This window comes from Tyto alba, unplaced genomic scaffold (assembly GCF_018691265.1).
Source record: "Tyto alba isolate M040663 unplaced genomic scaffold, T.alba_DEE_v4.0 Super-Scaffold_11, whole genome shotgun sequence".
Classification (NCBI taxonomy): Eukaryota; Metazoa; Chordata; class Aves; order Strigiformes; family Tytonidae; genus Tyto; species Tyto alba.
In genome coordinates this window covers 6998792-7019395 of record NW_024881273.1, presented here as the reverse complement: position 1 = coordinate 7019395, position 20604 = coordinate 6998792, and the positions used below count along the sequence as shown (strand labels likewise).

General features: G+C 37.7%; 1 protein-coding gene across 7 annotated transcripts in view; it reads left to right on the top strand.

Annotated features, from left to right (window-relative positions):
• Positions 1–20604, top strand: part of SPTAN1 (spectrin alpha, non-erythrocytic 1) — a 52705-nt gene that overhangs the window by 11645 nt on the left and 20456 nt on the right. For 5 of the 7 annotated variants that reach the window (XM_042786804.1, XM_033012035.2, XM_042786802.1 and 2 more), the window contains exons 4-27: positions 550–690; positions 1818–1964; positions 2589–2722; positions 3458–3602; positions 3697–3851; positions 5131–5266; positions 5799–5900; positions 6643–6780; positions 7227–7337; positions 7789–7866; positions 8039–8194; positions 8547–8751; positions 8880–9061; positions 9883–10126; positions 10449–10571; positions 11155–11372; positions 12105–12197; positions 12572–12706; positions 13197–13345; positions 14841–14900; positions 17111–17309; positions 18378–18482; positions 19247–19270; positions 19617–19652. In XM_042786804.1, coding sequence (XP_042642738.1) covers positions 550–690; positions 1818–1964; positions 2589–2722; positions 3458–3602; positions 3697–3851; positions 5131–5266; positions 5799–5900; positions 6643–6780; positions 7227–7337; positions 7789–7866; positions 8039–8194; positions 8547–8751; positions 8880–9061; positions 9883–10126; positions 10449–10571; positions 11155–11372; positions 12105–12197; positions 12572–12706; positions 13197–13345; positions 14841–14900; positions 17111–17309; positions 18378–18482; positions 19247–19270; positions 19617–19652 — 3216 coding nt within the window. The remainder of the gene's footprint in view (positions 1–549; positions 691–1817; positions 1965–2588; positions 2723–3457; positions 3603–3696; positions 3852–5130; positions 5267–5798; positions 5901–6642; positions 6781–7226; positions 7338–7788; positions 7867–8038; positions 8195–8546; positions 8752–8879; positions 9062–9882; positions 10127–10448; positions 10572–11154; positions 11373–12104; positions 12198–12571; positions 12707–13196; positions 13346–14840; positions 14901–17110; positions 17310–18377; positions 18483–19246; positions 19271–19616; positions 19653–20604) is intronic. The other 2 variants (XM_042786806.1, XM_042786805.1) reach the window with 1 other exon arrangement.

Here is a 20604-nt window from a genome sequence, read left to right as displayed (position 1 = left end):
CAGTATTACATTGCTTAACAATGTTGGCTAAATATATTAACTGACTAGTGCTAAGAGAAATAGTTAAAATACTGTAAAGTGGCACAAGTGTGACTTGAAACAAAATATGTGGTCTTAGAAATAAATGCCCAAATGAAGACAAGGTCCATTTACTGGGAGTTGACTTCCATGTAAAAGACTGAACATTTGAAGAGGACAATAGCAGATTTTTGGTCTGACTTTACACAAGCATAGCATTTAAATCAAATTTTATCTCAAAATGTTTACCTCATAGTTATATAAACATAAGTATTTGATAGCTTCATTAGTTAATAACAAGTGTTTAAATAATTCAGTAATTTCTTATTTTGTGTTGTTACATCACTTTACATCTTTTAAAAACTAATGAGTAGAGACTAAATTATTATGAGGTTTGTCCACCCTTCATCTAAAGTAAGCTTTAGGATGTACAACTTTGGGGGGGAAAAAAAATACCTGTTGAGCTCCGGAAGGGAATAAATCTAATCTTCACTGATACCGGGTTTTAATAACAACATCCTATTGTTCTAGACTCGGCTGCAGGAGCTGCACCGACTGTGGGAATTACTGTTGGACAAGATGAGAGAAAAGGGAGTCAAACTGTTGCAAGCGCAGAAGCTGGTGCAATACTTACGGGAATGTGAAGATGTCTTGGACTGGATCAATGACAAGGTATATTATTACCTGCCTTTACTGTGTTCTTGATGGGGAATTTCGTGTGTTTGTGCGGAAATTTTCTATCAACATATAGCTGCTGGAGTTCAGGTACTCACAGAGAGCTTTTAAAGATATCTATACATTTTATTTCATTTATTCATATTGCATAAGCAGTAGGTATGGAAAACTACTATTCATTTGGCAGCCACAAATAAAAAGGTACTAGACTAAGAGGAAGCCTGCATGTTCGAGAGCATAGTTAAACAATCAGTTCTTTCTCTGCTTTGAGGAGGCCTTCATATTTCTCACAGTAATCAAATTCAAGTTTCCTGTAAGGGAAATCTACAACATGTAAAAGCAAATAGTTTTTATAAATGTTCTAAATGATCTGTTGTAGACAGTAGCCAGCCTAACTAGCAAGCAGTGTGTACATAATTGCTTAATGATTGGAATATCTTTAGATACACGTTGTAAGGACATTAGCTGCAGGAGAACTGTTGGCTCTTGATTCTTTGAACTCTGAGGAAACAGACCACAAACCACAGTATCAGGAAAAAAAGCCACAAAATGATCATATAGGTTTTCTTAATGATGGTTTGCTATTTTGTGTCACTGTGGGTTCAAACTGTAAACCCTGCATAACTGTTAATGAATATGATGGTGCACTTTCCATAAAGAACTTACATCAGAAGCCTACAGCAAATGCCCATAAGCAGTCTAAAAATGTAAACAAATTCTAGTCACTGTGTGTACTCTGAAATAGCTTGTGCAATTATTTCATAGTTTTAAAACTATGTTTTTTCTATGCATATTTTCTTTCAGTAATTTAGGTTGTTGTAGTAGTGATCATCTTGCACCAAACAGAAAACTTACGATGGAAGAATGGGTTATACTCAGTAACTTGAAAAATTAATAAGAGCATTAGCAAGATGAAAAAAGAATACCCTTAATGATCTTGCATGCTTTTTGCAATGATGGACAGATGTTGGGGTAGAGGATGAGTGGAATTTAATGGGGGGAAACTTTGTAGTGACTGTAACTGTCTTTGACCTATTCAAAATTAGGACAGTTTGCTTCCTGATTTTTAGTAGTGATTTCCCATAAACACACTGCAATTTATTTTTCTTTTCTCAATGTGCTAGGAAGCAATAGTGACCTCAGAAGAGCTTGGGCAGGACTTAGAGCATGTTGAGGTTTTGCAAAAGAAGTTTGAAGAGTTCCAGACAGACCTTGCAGCTCATGAGGAAAGAGTAAATGAAGTGAACCAGTTTGCTGGCAAACTTATCCAGGTAAACATTCGTGTGTGTTGAAAAATTCTTTTGGCAAGTCTGGTATAACACAGCAAGCTTTTGTCTGCAACTTCCTCTTTCCCCCCTGGTTTAGTAGCAGATATTTAAGCTTTACTCTGCATGTGCTTAGATACTTGGCTATCTTAATCTTAAATGGTCATCATTTGATTTATTTGTTTTGCTGAACAGCTTGAGTAACTGCTCCAGCTGAGAATGTTCCTGAAAATGTGGGGAGTAGTCATTAGTAAGAGAAACTGTCATATTTGGGGTTAAACGTATTTCCCTTGGACAACCAGGATTTAATATATCTTCTCTTCTGGCATGTCATCTAGGGCTTGATCAGGGATGGAGACAGGGCAGGAAGTATTGCATTCCGGGGAAAAAAAAGATACTGTTTACAGCTCTCTTCCCATTGACTAATTAGTAGATAGGGAAACTTAAACTATTACAAGAGTATTGAATGTTTATGCAGTGAGTTTCAGGGAAACTATCTAATTGAGTGATCATCTGGAAAGTACAGTAATTATAAACTGATCTCTTGAAAAACAGTGGTGTTTTGAGGTTTTATCAATGGATATAAAACCACAGAACATACGAAAACAGCATTTTTCCTTTGCTCGCTAGGAACAACACCCTGAAGAAGAACTGATAAAATCCAAACAGGATGAAGTAAATGCAAGCTGGCAGCGTCTTAAGGGTCTTGCCCTTCAGAGGCAAGGAAAACTCTTTGGGGCAGCTGAAGTTCAGCGCTTCAACAGGTATGATCTTGTCTGGATCTGCTGAAGTGATGTAATATTTGTGTGGATGTATGATAGTGCGTTCAGCTGCACACAATAGTATGAGAAGAGCTACTGTTGCCTGTTACGTTTTTGCTTTACTCTTCTTCATGACTTACTGAATGAGGACCTTGTTGCTCTAGAATTACCTTAGAATAGTCATTATGGTTTAGCTTTTCAACACTTGGCAGTTTTGTTCAATCCTGCTAATGGCAGCTTTGCTTCCCTTTCTTCTGAGGGCGTTTTCCCCCCATTTCTGCCCTTGATGAGCCTTTTAAGATTCTTTTGTTGTCAGATGGATGTCAGTCCAATTGTTCTGGGGATCTTTGAGCAGTGTCCCTTTATCCTCATCTCCATCTACAGCATTTTGAGATTTGCTGTACTAAAGTCAGAGAAAAGTCCAGAGTGGGAAATGGACCTGCTAGGTGATGGTGTTCAGTGGTGCTGTCATTGCTTGTTTGCATCTGGTGACACCATCTGAAGAATGATCTGCCAATATGCTTCAAGGTTTTTTGAGATTTAAAAAAACAAAAGTCAGATTTTTTGGGGTTTTTTTTGTTTGTTTGTTTGTTTTTAAAGGATGATCGTTGTTGGCTGCAGTGTTTATATATATGGGTTTGTATGCCAGTACATCTGGCATACATACAGGAAAACATCCTGCTTTCTTCCTTTTTCCATACAAGAGAGACTGCTTTCAATTTATGCTTTGTTTTGAAGGGATGTGGATGAAACAATCAGCTGGATTAAGGAGAAAGGGCAGTTGATGGCCTCAGACGATTTTGGCAGAGATTTAGCCAGTGTGCAGGCTTTACTGCGTAAGCATGAAGGCCTGGAAAGAGATCTTGCAGCTCTGGAAGATAAGGTACCCGTACAAGATGCATTTTACCTATAATTTAAATGAGGTAACCTGGTTGTAGAAGGCTAGAAGCTTACTCACTGTTTGTGACTGGGTTTAGGTTAAGGCCCTTTGTGCAGAAGCAGACCGTTTGCAGCAGTCTCACCCAATAAATGCTTCTCAAATTCAAGTGAAACGGGAGGAGCTGATTGCCAACTGGGAACAGATCCGAACTCTGGCAGCAGAGAGGCATGGTCGCCTTAATGACTCCTACAGGTAGGAATACTGTCGTGCTGAAATGACCTTTCTTCCTTATTCAGATTTGATGGAGGGCTGTTGGGAGGAGAAGAAAGGGATGCGGCTTTCAAAATTTTTGGATGAGTCTGGTGTTTTCAGAAGCAGTCTTGTTCACCAGATTATATTTTACAATAACTTCTTCTAGTAAAAGAAATATTTATACGACAAATACTTACAGCTTTTGGTCATTCTCTGGATATGGATCTATTCTGAAAATGAACACATTGATGTTTTAGGATGTCTGCTTTTTTTTCCATCTGAGTTCATATCTGCATTTTAAAGTACATTATCTGATTATATTTTAGTTTTAGTAGGTTTTTTAATATACGCATTACAAATCTGTTCATTGTGGAGTCCTTATGGTTCTCTGTGAAGACTAAAGTATGGCATGTGGTTTGATGTATTGTCCTAGACTAAATTAAGAACCTGCTTCTATGATAGTTGCGTTGTTCTGTGGGATTTGTCTTCATCTTATCTTGTTTCCATACTAGCCTCCTTGTCTTTGAAACATAATCTGTTAGATCACTATTGAGAAGCCATATTAAAAAGAAATTTATCATAATATGGTGGTTAGTTTACATCCCTTCTGGTTTTGTTTTTCTGCTGTTTGTTCCTGCCCATAATGCAAGATTTATGGTAGTGGAGACCCACACAAGCAATCATTTTTCTTTTGCCTTCCCTGTCATAATCTCTTCAGATCAATTAACAGCAAATTTAAAAGGGAAGCAGAAACTGATCACTTTTGCTGATAAGTGTTACGCACATGCCAAAGGCAGTAACTATAAAGGCATGCTGAAAGGAATCTGAGAATTTGTTTGCTTGTTGTTTTAAGGCTGAGGCATGTGCAGTTGAAACTTTCTGTCTGTTCCCCCCCACACATGCCGTGTTATGGTTGTGACAAAAGTGGTCCAATGGGCTATCTTGAAACACTCTGCTTGAGAACTATCTTTTGATTTCTGTTGTCTTCAAAATACAGGCTTGTAGTTAGGAATATTCCTTTCACTTTCAATATAAGTTATATGCAAAACATGTCATTGAGAAATTGATTTTGAACCTAACATTTTCCTGACTTTAAAAGGCTTATTTTTTTGATCGAGAGCGTATTTTGTTATTTAATATTCTGATTGCATTTGGTATTGTCTTGGGTTTTTTCTCTCTGAGAAATAGCTTTTATGTTTGTAACCTTTTCTTTGGGTTAAGGGTGGAGAAACTATTCAAACAAATTATTCTCAACCATATTTTCTTCTGCTTTCCTAAGGCTGCAGCGATTTCTTGCGGACTTCCGAGACCTCACCAGCTGGGTGACTGAGATGAAGGCTCTGATAAACGCTGATGAACTTGCCAATGACGTGGCTGGAGCAGAAGCCCTGCTAGACAGACATCAGGAACATAAGGTATAATGGTTATACAGCCAAATTCAGTCAGCAGTCCTCAACAACTGATCTGTATGTCTAACACAATCTCTGAGAACTGCTGATGTTGTATCACTAGAATTCTTTGATCATGCAGCTAACATTACTGGATTTAATATTTTAACTTTGGTTTTTGATAGTAGATGTACACTAACAAATAAGCCTTTAAGAATGCTTATGATACATTATACAAAATAATTAGACTTGCTATCAGTCAGTTGAAGTAATGATTGTTTAAGTTCTCCATCATGAGGAGCTGTAAGTAAGCAGAAAGAATGCAGCTTAAAGCCAACCTTCAGTTTCATTTTAACGTATGAATTTATACTTATCTGTATTGTAAGGTAATACATTTATTTCTAGTTTTCATGTTAAGTGTAACGTATTTATAGATAGTTGAATGTTCATCATCAGGTGTCCGTACTGTTGTCCTTGTGTTATTTTCAACAGCTGTTTTCATATTCTGACACTCCAAGATAAATTTGAGTAACAGCTTTATTCATGCCGCCTTTCATAGGGAGAAATTGATGCCCATGAAGATAGCTTCAAATCTGCTGATGAGTCTGGCCAGGCTTTGCTTGCAGCTGGGCACTATGCTTCTGACGAAGTTAAAGAAAAGGTAAGTTGAGAGCAAGAACTCCTAGAAGAACCTTGCCTCTTTCTTCTGTGTCCATTAATTTAAAAGTTAATTGCTTTTTAAGATTGTGAGGTGCAAAGTATCATCCCTCTAGGTTATGGGGCTTTTTTCATGTATTTAAGTAACGTGTGCTTTTCGTTCTCAAATTGACAGCTTCTGCCTATCTATTAATATGAACTGTTTGTACTATCTATTAGTATATCTTTCCTCCAAAAGAAAAACGAGTTATCTGTTTTTCTAAGTTTAGGTTTCTGTCAGTAAATATTTAGTATTTCTAAATTTTGGTTTGCAAACTAATGTGGCCTCTCACAAAGACTGCATATGGAAACACTGCTCAATCAGACAGTTCAAATGCTGTAAATAAGAGTGGGTCAAAGAGATTTCAGAGGCTGAGAGAGCAGGATGGTTTGCTGAAGAGCTGCTCTTACAAATAGGTCTGCAGTCAAAAAGAGCAATTGTCAATTCAATCTGTGTAGATTTAATTTGGAAAATTGTACTGAAGTCAGAAGGTTGTAGCTGCTACTCAAGCTTGATAAGCTGAGAAAAGGTTTGCCCTATATAAGGATGATGATGTCAGTAACAGGAGAATGATTCCTTACACAGGAGGTCATTTTCAGTCCAGTGTTAACCACTTTTTTAGAGTCACAACTTGTTTTACACAGAAATGGAAATGAATCAGAATGTTAAATAAAACTATTAAATATCCCTCTTCCTGATCCATTAGCTGACCATCCTCTCAGATGAAAGATCTGCCTTGCTAGAACTATGGGAGCTTCGCAGACAGCAGTATGAACAGTGCATGGACCTGCAGCTTTTCTACAGAGATACTGAACAAGTTGACAACTGGATGAGCAAACAAGAAGTGAGTGCATATCTTTGAACTCTCCAGATAGGGTTGATTTTAATTTGTGGCTCGCCTTTTGTAGACTTAAACAATTGGTATTTATGAGTGTCAGTGACTGCCACTAAACATGCGCTAGTGAACAGGGTGCTGCGCAGTTATTTATCTGGCTGCCCAAGCTGCTACAGTGAGAGTTTCCACCTAATGCTGAAACTACTAGTTGTGACAAGTTGGCTTGAGATGGCTTTTATGTGTGTTAACTCTTGTAAAATGCTGTTTGAATAAGAAACTAAAAAGAACTCTTCAGAACCTTTGGCTGTTGGAGGTGTACAGGGAACACCATGCCATTATATCACTCTTTACTTTTCAGTAATACCGTGTGGTAGGAAGCATCACTGGCCATGCTTGAGTTGACTTAGAGCAATTGACCATGGAAGCATAAAAATGTGTTTGTTTCCTTACTTTAGGCATTTCTACTGAATGAAGACCTTGGTGATTCTCTGGATAGTGTGGAGGCTCTTCTAAAGAAGCATGAAGACTTTGAGAAATCCCTAAGTGCCCAAGAGGAGAAAATCACAGTAAGACATTTACGTTGGGTGATCACTAAATGAACAAGAAATAAAACTAGTGAATTTGAGTGGGGAGGAGGAACTGCTGAAGGATAACAGAGAAGGATGGGGTTTGCTCTGCAGAATGATCCACTGTTATGTGGGATGTATTATGTCTAAATAAAGTGTATTGTCTCTAAAATGAAAAATAGTGGAAAAGATAGGATAGGGCTCAGTTGTTGCTTCGGAGAGTTGAGTAACACAGTGCTTGCATATCATGCCAGCACAAATGTGGATGAAGACTTGTCAAAAACTTGCATTCTTCCATACATATGATGATAGTACAGATAAAAAAGGGTGTAACAATAGCTATCTTTTTTAGCTTTATTAGGTTTACTATGATAATCTTTTGAGAATTAAAGTAAACTTGCACAGCCGATTTCTGTTATACCAAGTAAAACGAAACCTGTTTTCTCTTTAGGCATTAGATGAGTTTGCTACTAAGTTGATTCAGAATAACCATTATGCCATGGATGATGTTGCTACACGCAGAGATGCTGTAAGTATCCAAAATAGATTTGGACTGTAGAATTTAAATCATGTTCTGCTTTATCGTTTTAAATGGTATGACTGCAATATAGGGTAAGTCAGTGGAGCTCTCCCAGAAGTACAGATATGGTGGTGGTTCTTACAAGCTTGAAGAATTTAAAAACCTTTGCTTCTTTTTTCAGCTTCTGAGCCGCCGAAATGCCCTTCATGAAAGAGCTATGTACCGCCGTGCTCAACTGGCAGATTCTTTTCATCTGCAGCAGTTTTTCCGAGACTCTGATGAGTTGAAGAGTTGGGTTAATGAAAAAATGAAGACTGCAACAGATGAGGCATACAAGGTAAACACAAAGATGAACATCAGAGTAATTTTAAAGCAATTCCAAACTTAACATAATCAGTCTAATGATAGGAACCCGTGTCAGCGCCAAAATGTTGCTGATAGTAGGCAGTATTAAAGGCAACAGGAGGAACTGTAATTTCTCCCTGACCCAAAGGGGGATTTTTCCATCATGCGGTAATCATGCATATTCAGTAGCTTCAGTGTTCTGATTTCAAAGGCATGTATTTGGCACCAAATCCTCTAGTGACATCTTGACATGTATATGAATGTAGTCTAATTTTAAAAATTCCTTGGAGACCTATAGATACTAATTTGGGATTGAAAGGTTCTTTTTCTTTCTTCATCTGTAGGATCCATCAAACTTGCAAGGCAAAGTTCAGAAACATCAGGCTTTTGAAGCAGAGCTTTCTGCTAATCAGAGTCGTATTGATGCACTGGAGAAAGCTGGCCAGAAGTTGATTGATGTCAATCACTATGCATCTGATGAAGTGGCAACTCGCATGAATGAAGTTATCAGCTTGTGGAAAAAACTTCTGGAGGCCACTGAGCTCAAAGGTACGACTTGCTCAGAGGAGTAAGGGCAATTTTTTTCTAGAGAGTTTAGGTGGGGGAAGACAAAAAGGGGATTAAATGAAGTGGGAAACCTAAGTTGTCTTTTCCTCTCACCACTCTGTCTCGGTCAGGTATAAAATTACGTGAAGCCAATCAACAGCAGCAGTTTAATCGCAATGTGGAAGACATAGAGCTGTGGCTGTATGAAGTAGAGGGACATTTGGCTTCTGATGATTATGGAAAAGATCTTACTAATGTTCAGAATCTTCAGAAGAAACATGCCCTGCTAGAGGCAGATGTTGCTGCCCACCAGGTGAGGGAAATAATTTTTCTTCCTGTCCTTTTAGATCTGCTCACTCAAACGTATTCACTCCAGAGACCTTAGCAGGTCTGTATTTTCATAATTTTTGTAGCTTTGGGCTTTACGGTTTATTTATCAGAAATAATTTTGAACTGAAACATAAATTGTACATATCTAAGAATAATATTTTCATGACTTTTACAAAAATAACCTTTTTGAGAAAGTACAATAATTCCATACTGTGGCCTGCTGACAGCACTGCATTTTTTGTGCTGTGAATACCAACTTAAAAAGATGTGCTGTGTTTTGTGTAGGAAATAATTCCCCTGTAGACTCTCCATTTGCAAACAGCTTATCCTTGCTCAGTTTGTTTTCATTTAGCTCTAAGAAATGGGAGGGAGAACGGATCGGTTTTTAAATATAGAACTTTACAGCAGATGGCTCCTCCGTTTCCACATGATCTTTAGGGGAATTAAAACCACAGCAAGACAACAAAGCCTGGGTTTCCACAGCTGGAATTATCAGTTGTTAATAATTGAAAAAAGGTTTGTCTAGATTAGCACATCTGTAAAGTTAATGTAATTCCAAGAATTCTGTTGTTTGGTTTTTTTTTTTTTTTTTGTAAAATTGACAGATTAAACCCACTTACATTTACATAATGTGTTGAATATTATACACGAAATAATTTTTACCAAAGTTATTGCACTGGCAGTATGTAGCTGAGGTTTTCTTCTTCTGTCACAATCTTATTAGCTAAGACCTGAAAATGTTTTCAGTCACTGCAGCTGTCTTACAGAAATTCTGACATAATGCTATTGCTGAATTAATTTTAGGATCGTATAGATGGCATTACCATCCAGGCACGCCAGTTCCAAGATGCTGGGCACTTTGATGCTGACAATATTAAGAAGAAACAAGAAGCTTTAGTGGCTCGTTACGAAGCTCTAAAGGATCCTATGGTAGCTCGCAAGCAGAAACTTGCAGATTCTCTTCGCCTGCAGCAGCTTTTCCGTGACATTGAGGATGAAGAGACCTGGATTAGGGAAAAAGAACCTATTGCAGCTTCAACAAACCGAGGTTGGTCCATCCTGATATCTCCAGGTTTTGGATGTCAGCACTGCTCTGTTATAACTTGTCTCTTTATGGAACGTTTCCTGGAGATTTCCAAAATGTTTATTGTAATTAACATTGCCTGGAGTTACGTATTTGCCATCACCCTTGGTTCTTTAACTGTTATGTTACTTTTGCAATTCCAATGGGTAACTTAGTTTTCATAGTGCTCTGTCTTCACTGTGATAGTGCTTACTCTGCAAGTTTGTCTAGCACTGGTTGCAGCTTCCTTGAAATTTTTGTTTAGTCTGACTCTGAATTAGCTGATTAACTGTTTTATATTTTTCAGGCAAGGACTTAATTGGTGTTCAGAATCTGCTAAAGAAGCACCAGGCTTTGCAGGCAGAAATTGCAGGCCATGAGCCCCGCATTAAAGCAGTCACACAAAAGGGAAATGCTATGGTGGAAGAGGGTATGTCTCAATGTGTTTTAATTCTTTTAGAAATCCAAAAGTCTTCATGCTGGACTTTGTTCTCTGGCCCCGTACAATTAAGAATTACTGCCTGGTTTTATCCATGCAATAAGTACCTGTTAGCAGGATGAACTTCTGGTCATTCCGTCACCTGAAAGAAGAATCATTCCTGCTTTTAAATAAGCATGTATCTTAATTTCTGATAGGGTGTTCCTAACACCAGAATACTAAAACAAAATTTCCCTGATTCCAGGAAATGTCTGAAATATTTGTCTGTTGTCAAAACTCTACCACTGGAAAGGTACGACCTTTCCTGTTTCATCATTGAGAAATGCAATGATGTGTCTTGTTTCATTCTTAGTGATTCAAATCATCCTAGTACACTTTGATTGGCAGGTGCTGTGTTTTCCAGTCTGAGGCAAAAGGACGAGCTGAGTTGTGCTTTCATTATTCTCGTCAGAATAGGCTACACAGGTTTAAATGGGTCTAATTTCAGTGACTTTCAAGAAGTACAAGTAATCTTTTAGTGTGTATTTTTTATGTCACCTTAAATCCTTCAGTTCCCTCTCTCTTTGTTACCTAGGTCATTTTGCAGCTGAAGATGTTAAAATCAAATTGAATGAGCTAAACCAAAAATGGGACTCTCTGAAAGCTAAAGCATCTCAGCGTCGACAAGACCTAGAGGATTCCCTGCAAGCACAGCAATACTTTGCTGATGCTAATGAGGCAGAATCCTGGATGAGGGAAAAGGAGCCAATTGTAGGCAGTACAGACTATGGAAAAGATGAAGACTCTGCTGAGGTATTTGAGATTGTTGTTTGAATCAGTTTTGCATAAACACAGTGAGGATTTGTCCAATGGTAAAAAAAAATAAGGAGCTTTGCTAATTTCAGGATTTGTAAAAAAAAAAAAAAGGTAGAAGATTCTTGCATGAAGCTGCATTTTGGCTCGGGGTCAAAAGATGACAGTTTTTCCTGTGTCTTAGTAATTACACATGAAATTTGGCTCCTCAGTATATTAAAGCAATTGCAAGGAAACTTAACATTTGTATTCCCTTTTTTTATAGGGTTTTTGTAAAATACAATGAGACTAATATCAGCAGATTTCTCATTTGATACTGCATTTCAGTGTGAGTCTAATTTTCAGCAGTTCATTGGTCTGGAAGAAATTTTTGGTCTATGGTTATTTTACTCATATCATTCTGTGGCCAAACACCATGTCCCAGACACCACTGACAGGCATTTCATTAAATTGAAGTGTAGTTTAAAGGCATACTTTCAAACTTAACACTATTTCCAGATTGATACATGGTCACAACAAAGGAATGTTTCTGAGATAAGGTAGAGGTAAAGCATCAGAAGCATTTGGACTGCTATCTAGCCTGTGAATAAATAAAGTAGTTACTCTCATGAGAGTCACAAGACCAGCAGCTCTGAAAAAACCACATTCCCTGTGTATGGAGCCAAAATATATATATTAAGCAGAGTATTTGTAAAATGGCTAGGTGTACATGTTTTTATCTTTCACTTTCAGGCTCTTCTGAAGAAACATGAGGCTTTGATGTCTGATCTTTCTGCTTATGGCAGTAGCATACAGGCATTACGGGAACAGGCCCAGTCATGCAGGGTAAGGAGGGATGCTAATCATGTTGCTAAAATTCTTGGGTCAGCAGAAGGTAAAGACAAAGCTTAATAAAAGTTGTTGGGCTTGAGACCTTATTGCAGACTACTTAATTTTCTCAGAAAATTTAGTGGTCTGTTTTTATAATAGTAACAGGCAGCTATGTTGCATTGGAAGAAAACAGTATAATGTGGTGGTTTTCAAGATTTGAGCCCAGACAGCATGTAAAATAAGCCTGTCTGCATTACATTTATTTCAACAAGAATCATTTCATGGCACTACAGTAGCTTTAGCTAAGGCTGAGGTATTTTTTTAAGACAACTACATCGACTGTAATAAACATGGAACAGCTAATTTTTCTTGTGCTCCTTCTTTGTTAGCAACAAGTTGCTCCCACAGATGATGAAACTGGAAAAGAGCTTGTTCTGGCACTCTATGATTACCAAGAGAAGAGTCCCCGGGAGGTGACTATGAAAAAGGGCGATATCCTCACCTTACTCAACAGCACCAACAAGGTATGCTTTTGCCATCCGTTTTGCTGAGCTGCTTTGCTCGCTTGGTGTTACATGTTATGCAGAGCATTTTTGGTTTTCTTTTTTTGAATAAGAGCCTTCAAAGAAGTTGAAGAATTTGCACATTTAGTCCATGTTCCCATTCAACACTTTAGCATACCTCTTCAGCTCACTCTCATGACTCCTCTGTAGCTGCCAGCTTTTCTAAGTTAGATAAAGAATATGTGCTATAGGGCATATATGTCTGTGAGAAAACTTCCCTACTGTTGAGGAATTTTTGACCAAACACAAGGGGAGATGAAACTAAGACCTACTTGTCTTCAAGAGACAGTTTATTTGAAATTATCTCCCTAAAAACAACACACTGTTGTGAGCATCACTGGTTTTCTTGTGTTAATAGAAGCCTCTAATTTGCAGCTTTCTGTTGCTCAGCATACTTTATGCTTGGTGCTTGCCTCACAGTGGTTGCCTTTTCCCCCCCACACCTTTTCAGGACTGGTGGAAGGTTGAAGTTAATGATCGACAGGGATTTGTACCAGCTGCCTATGTGAAAAAACTGGATCCTGCCCAGTCTGCATCCCGAGAGAATCTCCTGGAAGAGCAAGGCAGCATAGCATTGCGACAGGAGCAAATTGACAACCAGTAAGATCTAACTGATGAGATATGACACCCATCCAGCATTTGCTGGCTTAGCCTTTGCCTCACATGTGCCAGAAGTTTAGGTTGATGCCTCTCACACTAGGGAGTAATTAATTGGAGCAAAACAAGGGGCTCCTTTACCAGGGGCACCATATTCAGTTGTTTTATTCTTATTCTAGATTTTCTTGTTGCCTTTCCCATTTTTTAACTGTAAAACTCATGACACTAGAGCTCAACTTGCTGTCTGACTTCAGTATTTTGTGTTTCTTTTGTTGTTGTACCTAACAACTTAAACTTGTTTGTGAGTTATATCTGTCCTAAGCAGCTCTCGTATTTGTAGCTGTCACTGCTTAATGTGTGATCTGTTTTGAAAAGCTTTCTTAAATTTGGTTACAGAAAGTACAGTACCCTCCCTATATAGGTCTGCCTCTGGAGGTGACCTCCTTAGGAGCTGTGACTACTTTGGTGCTAGCTCATTACTTTTTTTCCTGAAATGTGGTGCTGTTACTTGTTGCCATTATGTGAGCTAAAATGTGCCCTCTTCTTTTTTTTTTTTTTTTTTTTTTTTCTTTCTTCCTCCTCCCCTACCCCCCCTTTTTTTTTCTCTTTTAAGAGAGGAACATGCCATTGCAAATAGAGAAAACCACATGGCTGCTTTGTAATGACCTCCTAAAGCACATGGTATTTGTAGATTAGTTCAAGCAAGGGCTGTGGGTGATAGCTGTGAGCTACTGGCTCATCTTATCAAGCCACTTGGAAGCTAAAGCTGAAAGTTTTATGCATACTCCCATCTGTTTGCACAGCTACACTGTCATTCTACATGAAAATTTCTTCCCACTCAGTTGTTTTGAGTCACCAGTTATTACAGCGATTCACAGTAATTACTAGCTTTAGCTCTAAAATTAAAAAAAGAAAAACAAAAAGCAAAAAAAAAACACCAAAAAAAAACAGAAAAAAAAAAAAAAAACAAACCAGAAAACCCTAAGAAACCCCCCAAACCCACCAAACAAAAAAAAATGAACAAAAAACAAACAAACAAAAAAAAAACAACAACAAAACCTACACCAAACCAAAAATAATAAAAAACCTTGTACCCATGAGAAGAAAGGATGCTGGAAAATTGTGATGCGTTGTTCAGGATTTTGATAATGTATAACTTTCTCTGTGGGTTTATTTGCTGAAAAGGGGGATGCCTTACTGAAGAGCAAAGGAGAGGGGACCACCTTTTAGTTTACAATCACATGGCACAGTGATCAGGAAATGAGGAGACCTTATAGAGAGAGTGCAACTGTACTGCTGAGGTTTCCTTATGTGAATTGTACTCTGGTGTGATTTACTTTGTTTGCTTCTGAATTACACCTAATTTTCACCATTTAAATGTGAACTCCTCACCATCTCCCACCACAGACAACCCATGGATGGAGCTGCTGCTTTCATTATTTTTGTTAATCTGACTAATTTTTTGCATGCGTTTGCTGTGCTCCCTCTGTCTGTGCAGGACTCTCATAACTAAGGAAGTCGGCAGTGTATCTCTGCGTATGAAACAGGTCGAAGAACTGTGAGTAGGATTAGCACTTTCTAAACCATGCTGTCTCCATACTGTCACCGTTCATTCTCCCTTTGTTTCTTTCTTTGGGAAAGCTGCTCCAAAGAGACACGAAGGAAGTAATTTCTGCAATGTGAATTATTTTAGCTTAGATGGGTGTCATGGTGTGTGTTTCATGTGTTCTTTATAGCCAGCCATCCTGCCAGCTGCTTATCTTGTTGGTCACCTCTACGCTGCTAAATTGGTTGATGATGTTATTTTCCGTTATGCTGATTTTGCTTACCAAACGTGGCTTTAGTGATATCTAGACTGTTCTCTTTAAAAAGCACCTCTTGCACTTTCTGGGGTGCAGATAGAAATATTGTTTGTTTATATAAGTATATATATAATATATATACCAAGTATTACACCACATATGAATGTCTTAGAGTTTGGGAAGGGTGGGGTTAGCACAGTTTATCATATAAAGTAACATTCATGCTGGGTAGTCGAAAAGCATTAGTTTATGTAGGATTATGGTGTTTTATTATAACATTAACTTTTCAATTTTGTGTTCATGTCTCCTGGAAAAAATACCAAGTTTGCATTATAGTCTTGGAAGTTGCTGGGAGACCCAAAGCAATGGTGTTCATTGGCTGTGCCTGACTGTCCTTTCATAGGGAATATATTTCTTGAGAATCAAAAGTGAAAGTATTATGTTAATGTCTGAAGTCTGCTTCTAAAGGAATTTTACTCTATGAGCTTCTCCAGTATTTAGTATGCTGATGCAAACATCTGCAGTCGGGGCAAGCTTCAAAACAGTGTTTTCCTCAAGTCAGGGTAGAATGTTTCTATTGAAACCTAATACAAAAGATTCTTAGTTCCTTTCTGTCCAGTCTTAAACCAGGATAGACAGGAAACCACAAAGTATCTACTTCCTTGGAAAGACTTACGAGTTGATTATCAGTTTGATGTATAGACATTACAGCCTAGGGTATCAAGGATTTTCTTCAACAGACTTTGCCATCTTCAGGTTATTGGTTAGGAAAATGCTGCATCCTTGAACTCTTCAAATTGGGAGCTGTAATTGCTCAGTGTTTGCCTGTGCGCTTTGAGGTGGGAAATGAAAACATTGTAAGGCTGTCCTTTCCCCATTTGAGGACCCTGCAGTTATCTCAGCAGTGTCTTCTTTTATTTGATTTAATAACATCAAAATGGATAACTTCATGGCTTAGTAATGAGAATCAGTTGCTGCTGTTGGTCACCGTAGTAAGTCAGTGTGCAGTCTGATTCAGGATATAAAAAACCCCATCCAGATGCAGCTAGAATATCTCATCTTCTGGAAAACTTAAAGTAGTGTAACAGTAAGGACGGATGTTAAGGGTGTGGCTTTTCTGAATGCAGGTTCTTTAAAAACAGGCATTACGCTTTGCTAAAGAGATCTGTAATTTAGTATCAATGACTGCAAAACTTCTGTTGGCTTTTTTCATCAATAGCTTGGGAAAGAGATTGTAGGATTATCTCTGTCTAGTTGGTTAGCAGAAATCAAATAGGAGACATCAGTTTTCTTGTGGTTTTAAATAAATGGCTGGTCTTTCAAGGTTTATTTGCCTGCTCAAACCAATTGAAACATTTTAGAGGTTTTACTTTGCATTTATTCTAATGTAAACAAGGAGTAATTTCACTGATGTTGTTGGGAATTCCACAGAGAAAAAAAACAGTGTATGTGAATTAGTTTAATGGATTTCCCAGTTGAATATAGTTGTGTTATCAAAGAAATAACACCTTTTTTTAACATTCAGCGGATTTTGCACTGAATAATGGGTACGTAAAATGTTTATGTCCAGAAGCTGGGAGGCTAGTGGAATTTCATAATGTGATGGCAAACTTGACATACTACAGGAAGATACCTCTCAAAGTAAGACCCAATGGAGTCATTCCTGCACTGCGATGCTGCTGTAGCTTAAGATGCTATTCTGACCTAAGCTGTGATTCGGGTTTGCTTTTGCCTAGTGAAGTGTTGCATGTGAGAGATCTCATTTTGGTGTGCATATCCATGTAGAGGAGAAACATGTACAGTTTACATTTACCTAATTACTTACAAGTAGATCGTTCTGTAGAGGGACAGTGTGTAGACTGCAGGGTTTTCCCACATCTTTGGTGATACCAGTACTTGGTAAGTTACTGTGACTTTGCTCAGTTCATTCTGACTGCCCCCTGCTTTCCTTTTCTGCATGTTCCAGGTATCACTCTCTTCTTGAGCTGGGAGAAAAACGTAAAGGCATGCTAGAAAAAAGCTGCAAAAAATTTATGCTTTTCCGTGAAGCTAATGAGCTTCAACAGTGGATCAATGAGAAGGAAGCTGCACTCACAAATGAGGAAGTAGGTGCTGATCTGGAGCAGGTGGAGGTGCTACAGAAGAAATTTGATGATTTTCAGAAGGTAGGTTGTAATGCTGCATAATGTATGTGTTGGTTTTGGCCTTCCCCTTAAGGCTTTCTGATCTGTGATAATTTTTCATAGCTGAGCATAGTTGAGAAGGAAATAGAGCTTTGATTGGAAATAAAAAGGTATATATGCATTTTTTTATTTTATTTTACGAGGATGGAGAGAATCACACATTTGAAAGTCTTCAGTTTCATTACAGTCTCCAGATTGCTACACGCTTCCCAGCTCCCAGAGAACTGATACTCTCTTTCAGCACATTCAAATATAGAATTTGCCAAGCTTTGGAGGAATTTAATTTGCAATACTAGTTAATTTTTTTCTTTGCATGAAGTGTGAAAGAATTGTTTAGGCAGATGTATTTATTCTGTTCACTTTGATAAGATACTGGGCACTGAAATGCATTATACATTGGAAAATACAGTAGTTTGACAGTTATGTGGACATTATCACGCTTACAGCTTTAAAGTTGGCTAGCAAACAGTTTGAGCCAACCTACTATTGTAAGTGAGAAGATGATAGTAGTTACTGGGTTTGGGGTCTTCTAAAATAAGATAATGGTTGAAATTAAAATGTGTCAACTGTTAAAATGCAAATACATGTTTTCCACTACTTTTTTAACCAAGTTCCCTTTCTGCTTTCTAGAAAGCTGTCAGTCTGTTTGGCTGAAAGCATTTAAGTGTCACAGTAAAAAAATTACTTTTCAAGTTGGCCTTTTAGTTAATTCATGCAGTAATATGGATGATAGCTTTTGATCTTCGTGCTGGTAATATTGTATACCTGACAGTTTAAAAATGTATTCCATTCTTGATTGTTAATTAACTTTGAATATGGAAAACTCTGGTAGCATGTTTCTGCAATCCATTGCTGCTGGGCACGGGCAGCCGGGGTTTCTGGGCATAGACGCTTGTGCATTGTATCTTCACTGGGAACTGTAAAGGTCAAGTGTGCTGAATTCTGCTGTTCACAAACCATGTCCTTTTTGGTACCCCTGATGTGCCAACTTGTTCCACATGGTTTGCTTTTGTGAATGTTAATCCTGTGATGCTTTACTGTTTTGTGCAGGATTTAAAAGCTAACGAGTCACGTCTGAAGGACATAAACAAGGTTGCGAATGACCTGGAGTCAGAAGGGTTGATGGCAGATGAAGTGCAAGCAGTACAGCAACAGGTCTGCTTTTTTCTGACTTAGTCTAATTTTCTTGAGAAGCAAAAGTCTTTCTTCCATTCTTTTGTCTGTTGTCTTCCCCTCTACATGTCATTGCAAGCTTCTAGCTGTTCATTTTTGCTCTCTGATCTGATAATACTGGTATTCTAACTAGAGGTACTTAATGCCAGTTCTGTAGTGTGGCCCTTTGAATTGTTTATTTTTAAATAATGCTATAACAAGTTGCACCATCTAGAGCTTTTTTAATTTTTAGGAATAACAGGTCTTTAAAGAAATATTGAAAGTCATGGAGAATCCGTGCATTAGCTTTTCTTCCTATAAATCTAAAATTTCAGTCTTTATTTCTTTGCAGGAAAAATGGTGAGGAATGCTAGGGGAGAAGAGAAATAAAATAGAGCTCAATAGAGTGGAGGGGTTTTGTGGTTTGGTTTTTTAGTAACATCTCTTTATTTTTGCCAGCTTTTCACATACTTGTGCTATTTCTGTAAATAATTATATTTGGCTCCAACAGAGTATTGAAGCAGCTTGTTTATTTTCTGGGCTCTAAGATGTTGCGTTACAGTAAATGTTTGAGTAGTCAAACTCCCATTTCTGCTACAAGTTTAGGTTGTGCAAACACTATTTGGCTTAATGACATACTGGTAACCAGTTTGTAGAAGAAGGATGGAAGCATATCTCCTCCCATCTTCCCTTTCTCAAAAACAGTAAAAACTTTATTTCTGATAGAAAATAACAAGTTCTTTCTGTTTTTCCCTTTTACTTTGCAGGAAGTCTATGGTATGATGCCCAGGGTAAGTGTTAATTTCTGAGATAGTGTGGCACTTTTGACAGGTTTGGGATGTACAAGTAGAAGTTCAGCCATAATTGTAGTTCATTTCTGTGAAGGAACTCAATAATGACTTCTAATGGACATAAAAAGATCATCTTATCTTCAATTCTTTTATTTCCTGAGTGTCTTACCCCCCCATCACAAATCAATGCAGAGCAGGATAACCCAGAACATGACACAAATACTTGTAAAAATTGATTGACTCTGTTAAGGATTGAACATGGAGAACTTACAAGGATTTTTAGTATATTCTGATAGTTTTAGATTTTGCTTCCTATTTAAAGCTGTTTCTTCACATTTTCAAACAGGATGAAACTGATTCTAAGACAGCCTCTCCTTGGAAGGTAGGTGTCATTACATAGTAGCATGCAACAGGAAAGTAAAACAAGAAGTGCAGCACATCATTTTTTAGACCAGACACCTTCTCATATGCCTTTTTTTTTTAATTATTTATTTCCCCCCTTTATTTTATTATTTTATTTTATTTTATTTTTAAAGACTGTTGACAAAGTGATTTTAGTGGTCTCAGCAAGTGTTTGAACTGGTATTGATTTAGGGTTAGTGACTTTCATTTCACTCCTTGTTTGCTTCAACAAACATGTTACAAAAATTTGCTGAGTGTTCAGCAGGAATTCACCTTCATACACTTGCATACAGATTCTCTCAATATATAAAGATGTCATATAGGTATTACTTTTTGTTTTAAAAATAAAAACCATGTAGGCAAAGTCAAATGACTGTCAGCTCTCTATTTGCAGATATGATTATGAGAATAATTATGGGGTTTCCAACAGAATTGCTTTAGCCATAGAAGTTGCCAACAGTCCATTTTTTACCTCTCTGCTGCAAAACTCCATTTTGTTTTGAGCTTGTACTATAAGACTGATTCCAGTTTTTATACCAACATTCTTTAGGTATTACATGGCCAGTAGACGCGAAATAGTCCCTGTTCACTTTTTTTTTATGTAGGGAGCAGAAAGAAATGTTTTTACTCCTGAAAGTCAAAGCCATTTATGTCTTCAAGCCATATTCCTTTAGTTAAGGGTATGTGTATAGCAGTATCTTTGTTTTCCATTATCCATGTCTAGCTCATTTTCTACAATAGTTAGAAGCCTTTTTCCATTCATTAGTGGCTTACAATGGAATAGCTGTCACCTGCTGATGCACAAAAATATCTCAAATATTTTTGATGTTATCCAACATTGTGCTTTTCTCTAGTATTTTATTCCCACGTTTCATGTCTTGCGTCCACCCTCTTAGGCTCAAAGCTGCTTGTACATCTCTTAAGCTGTGTTA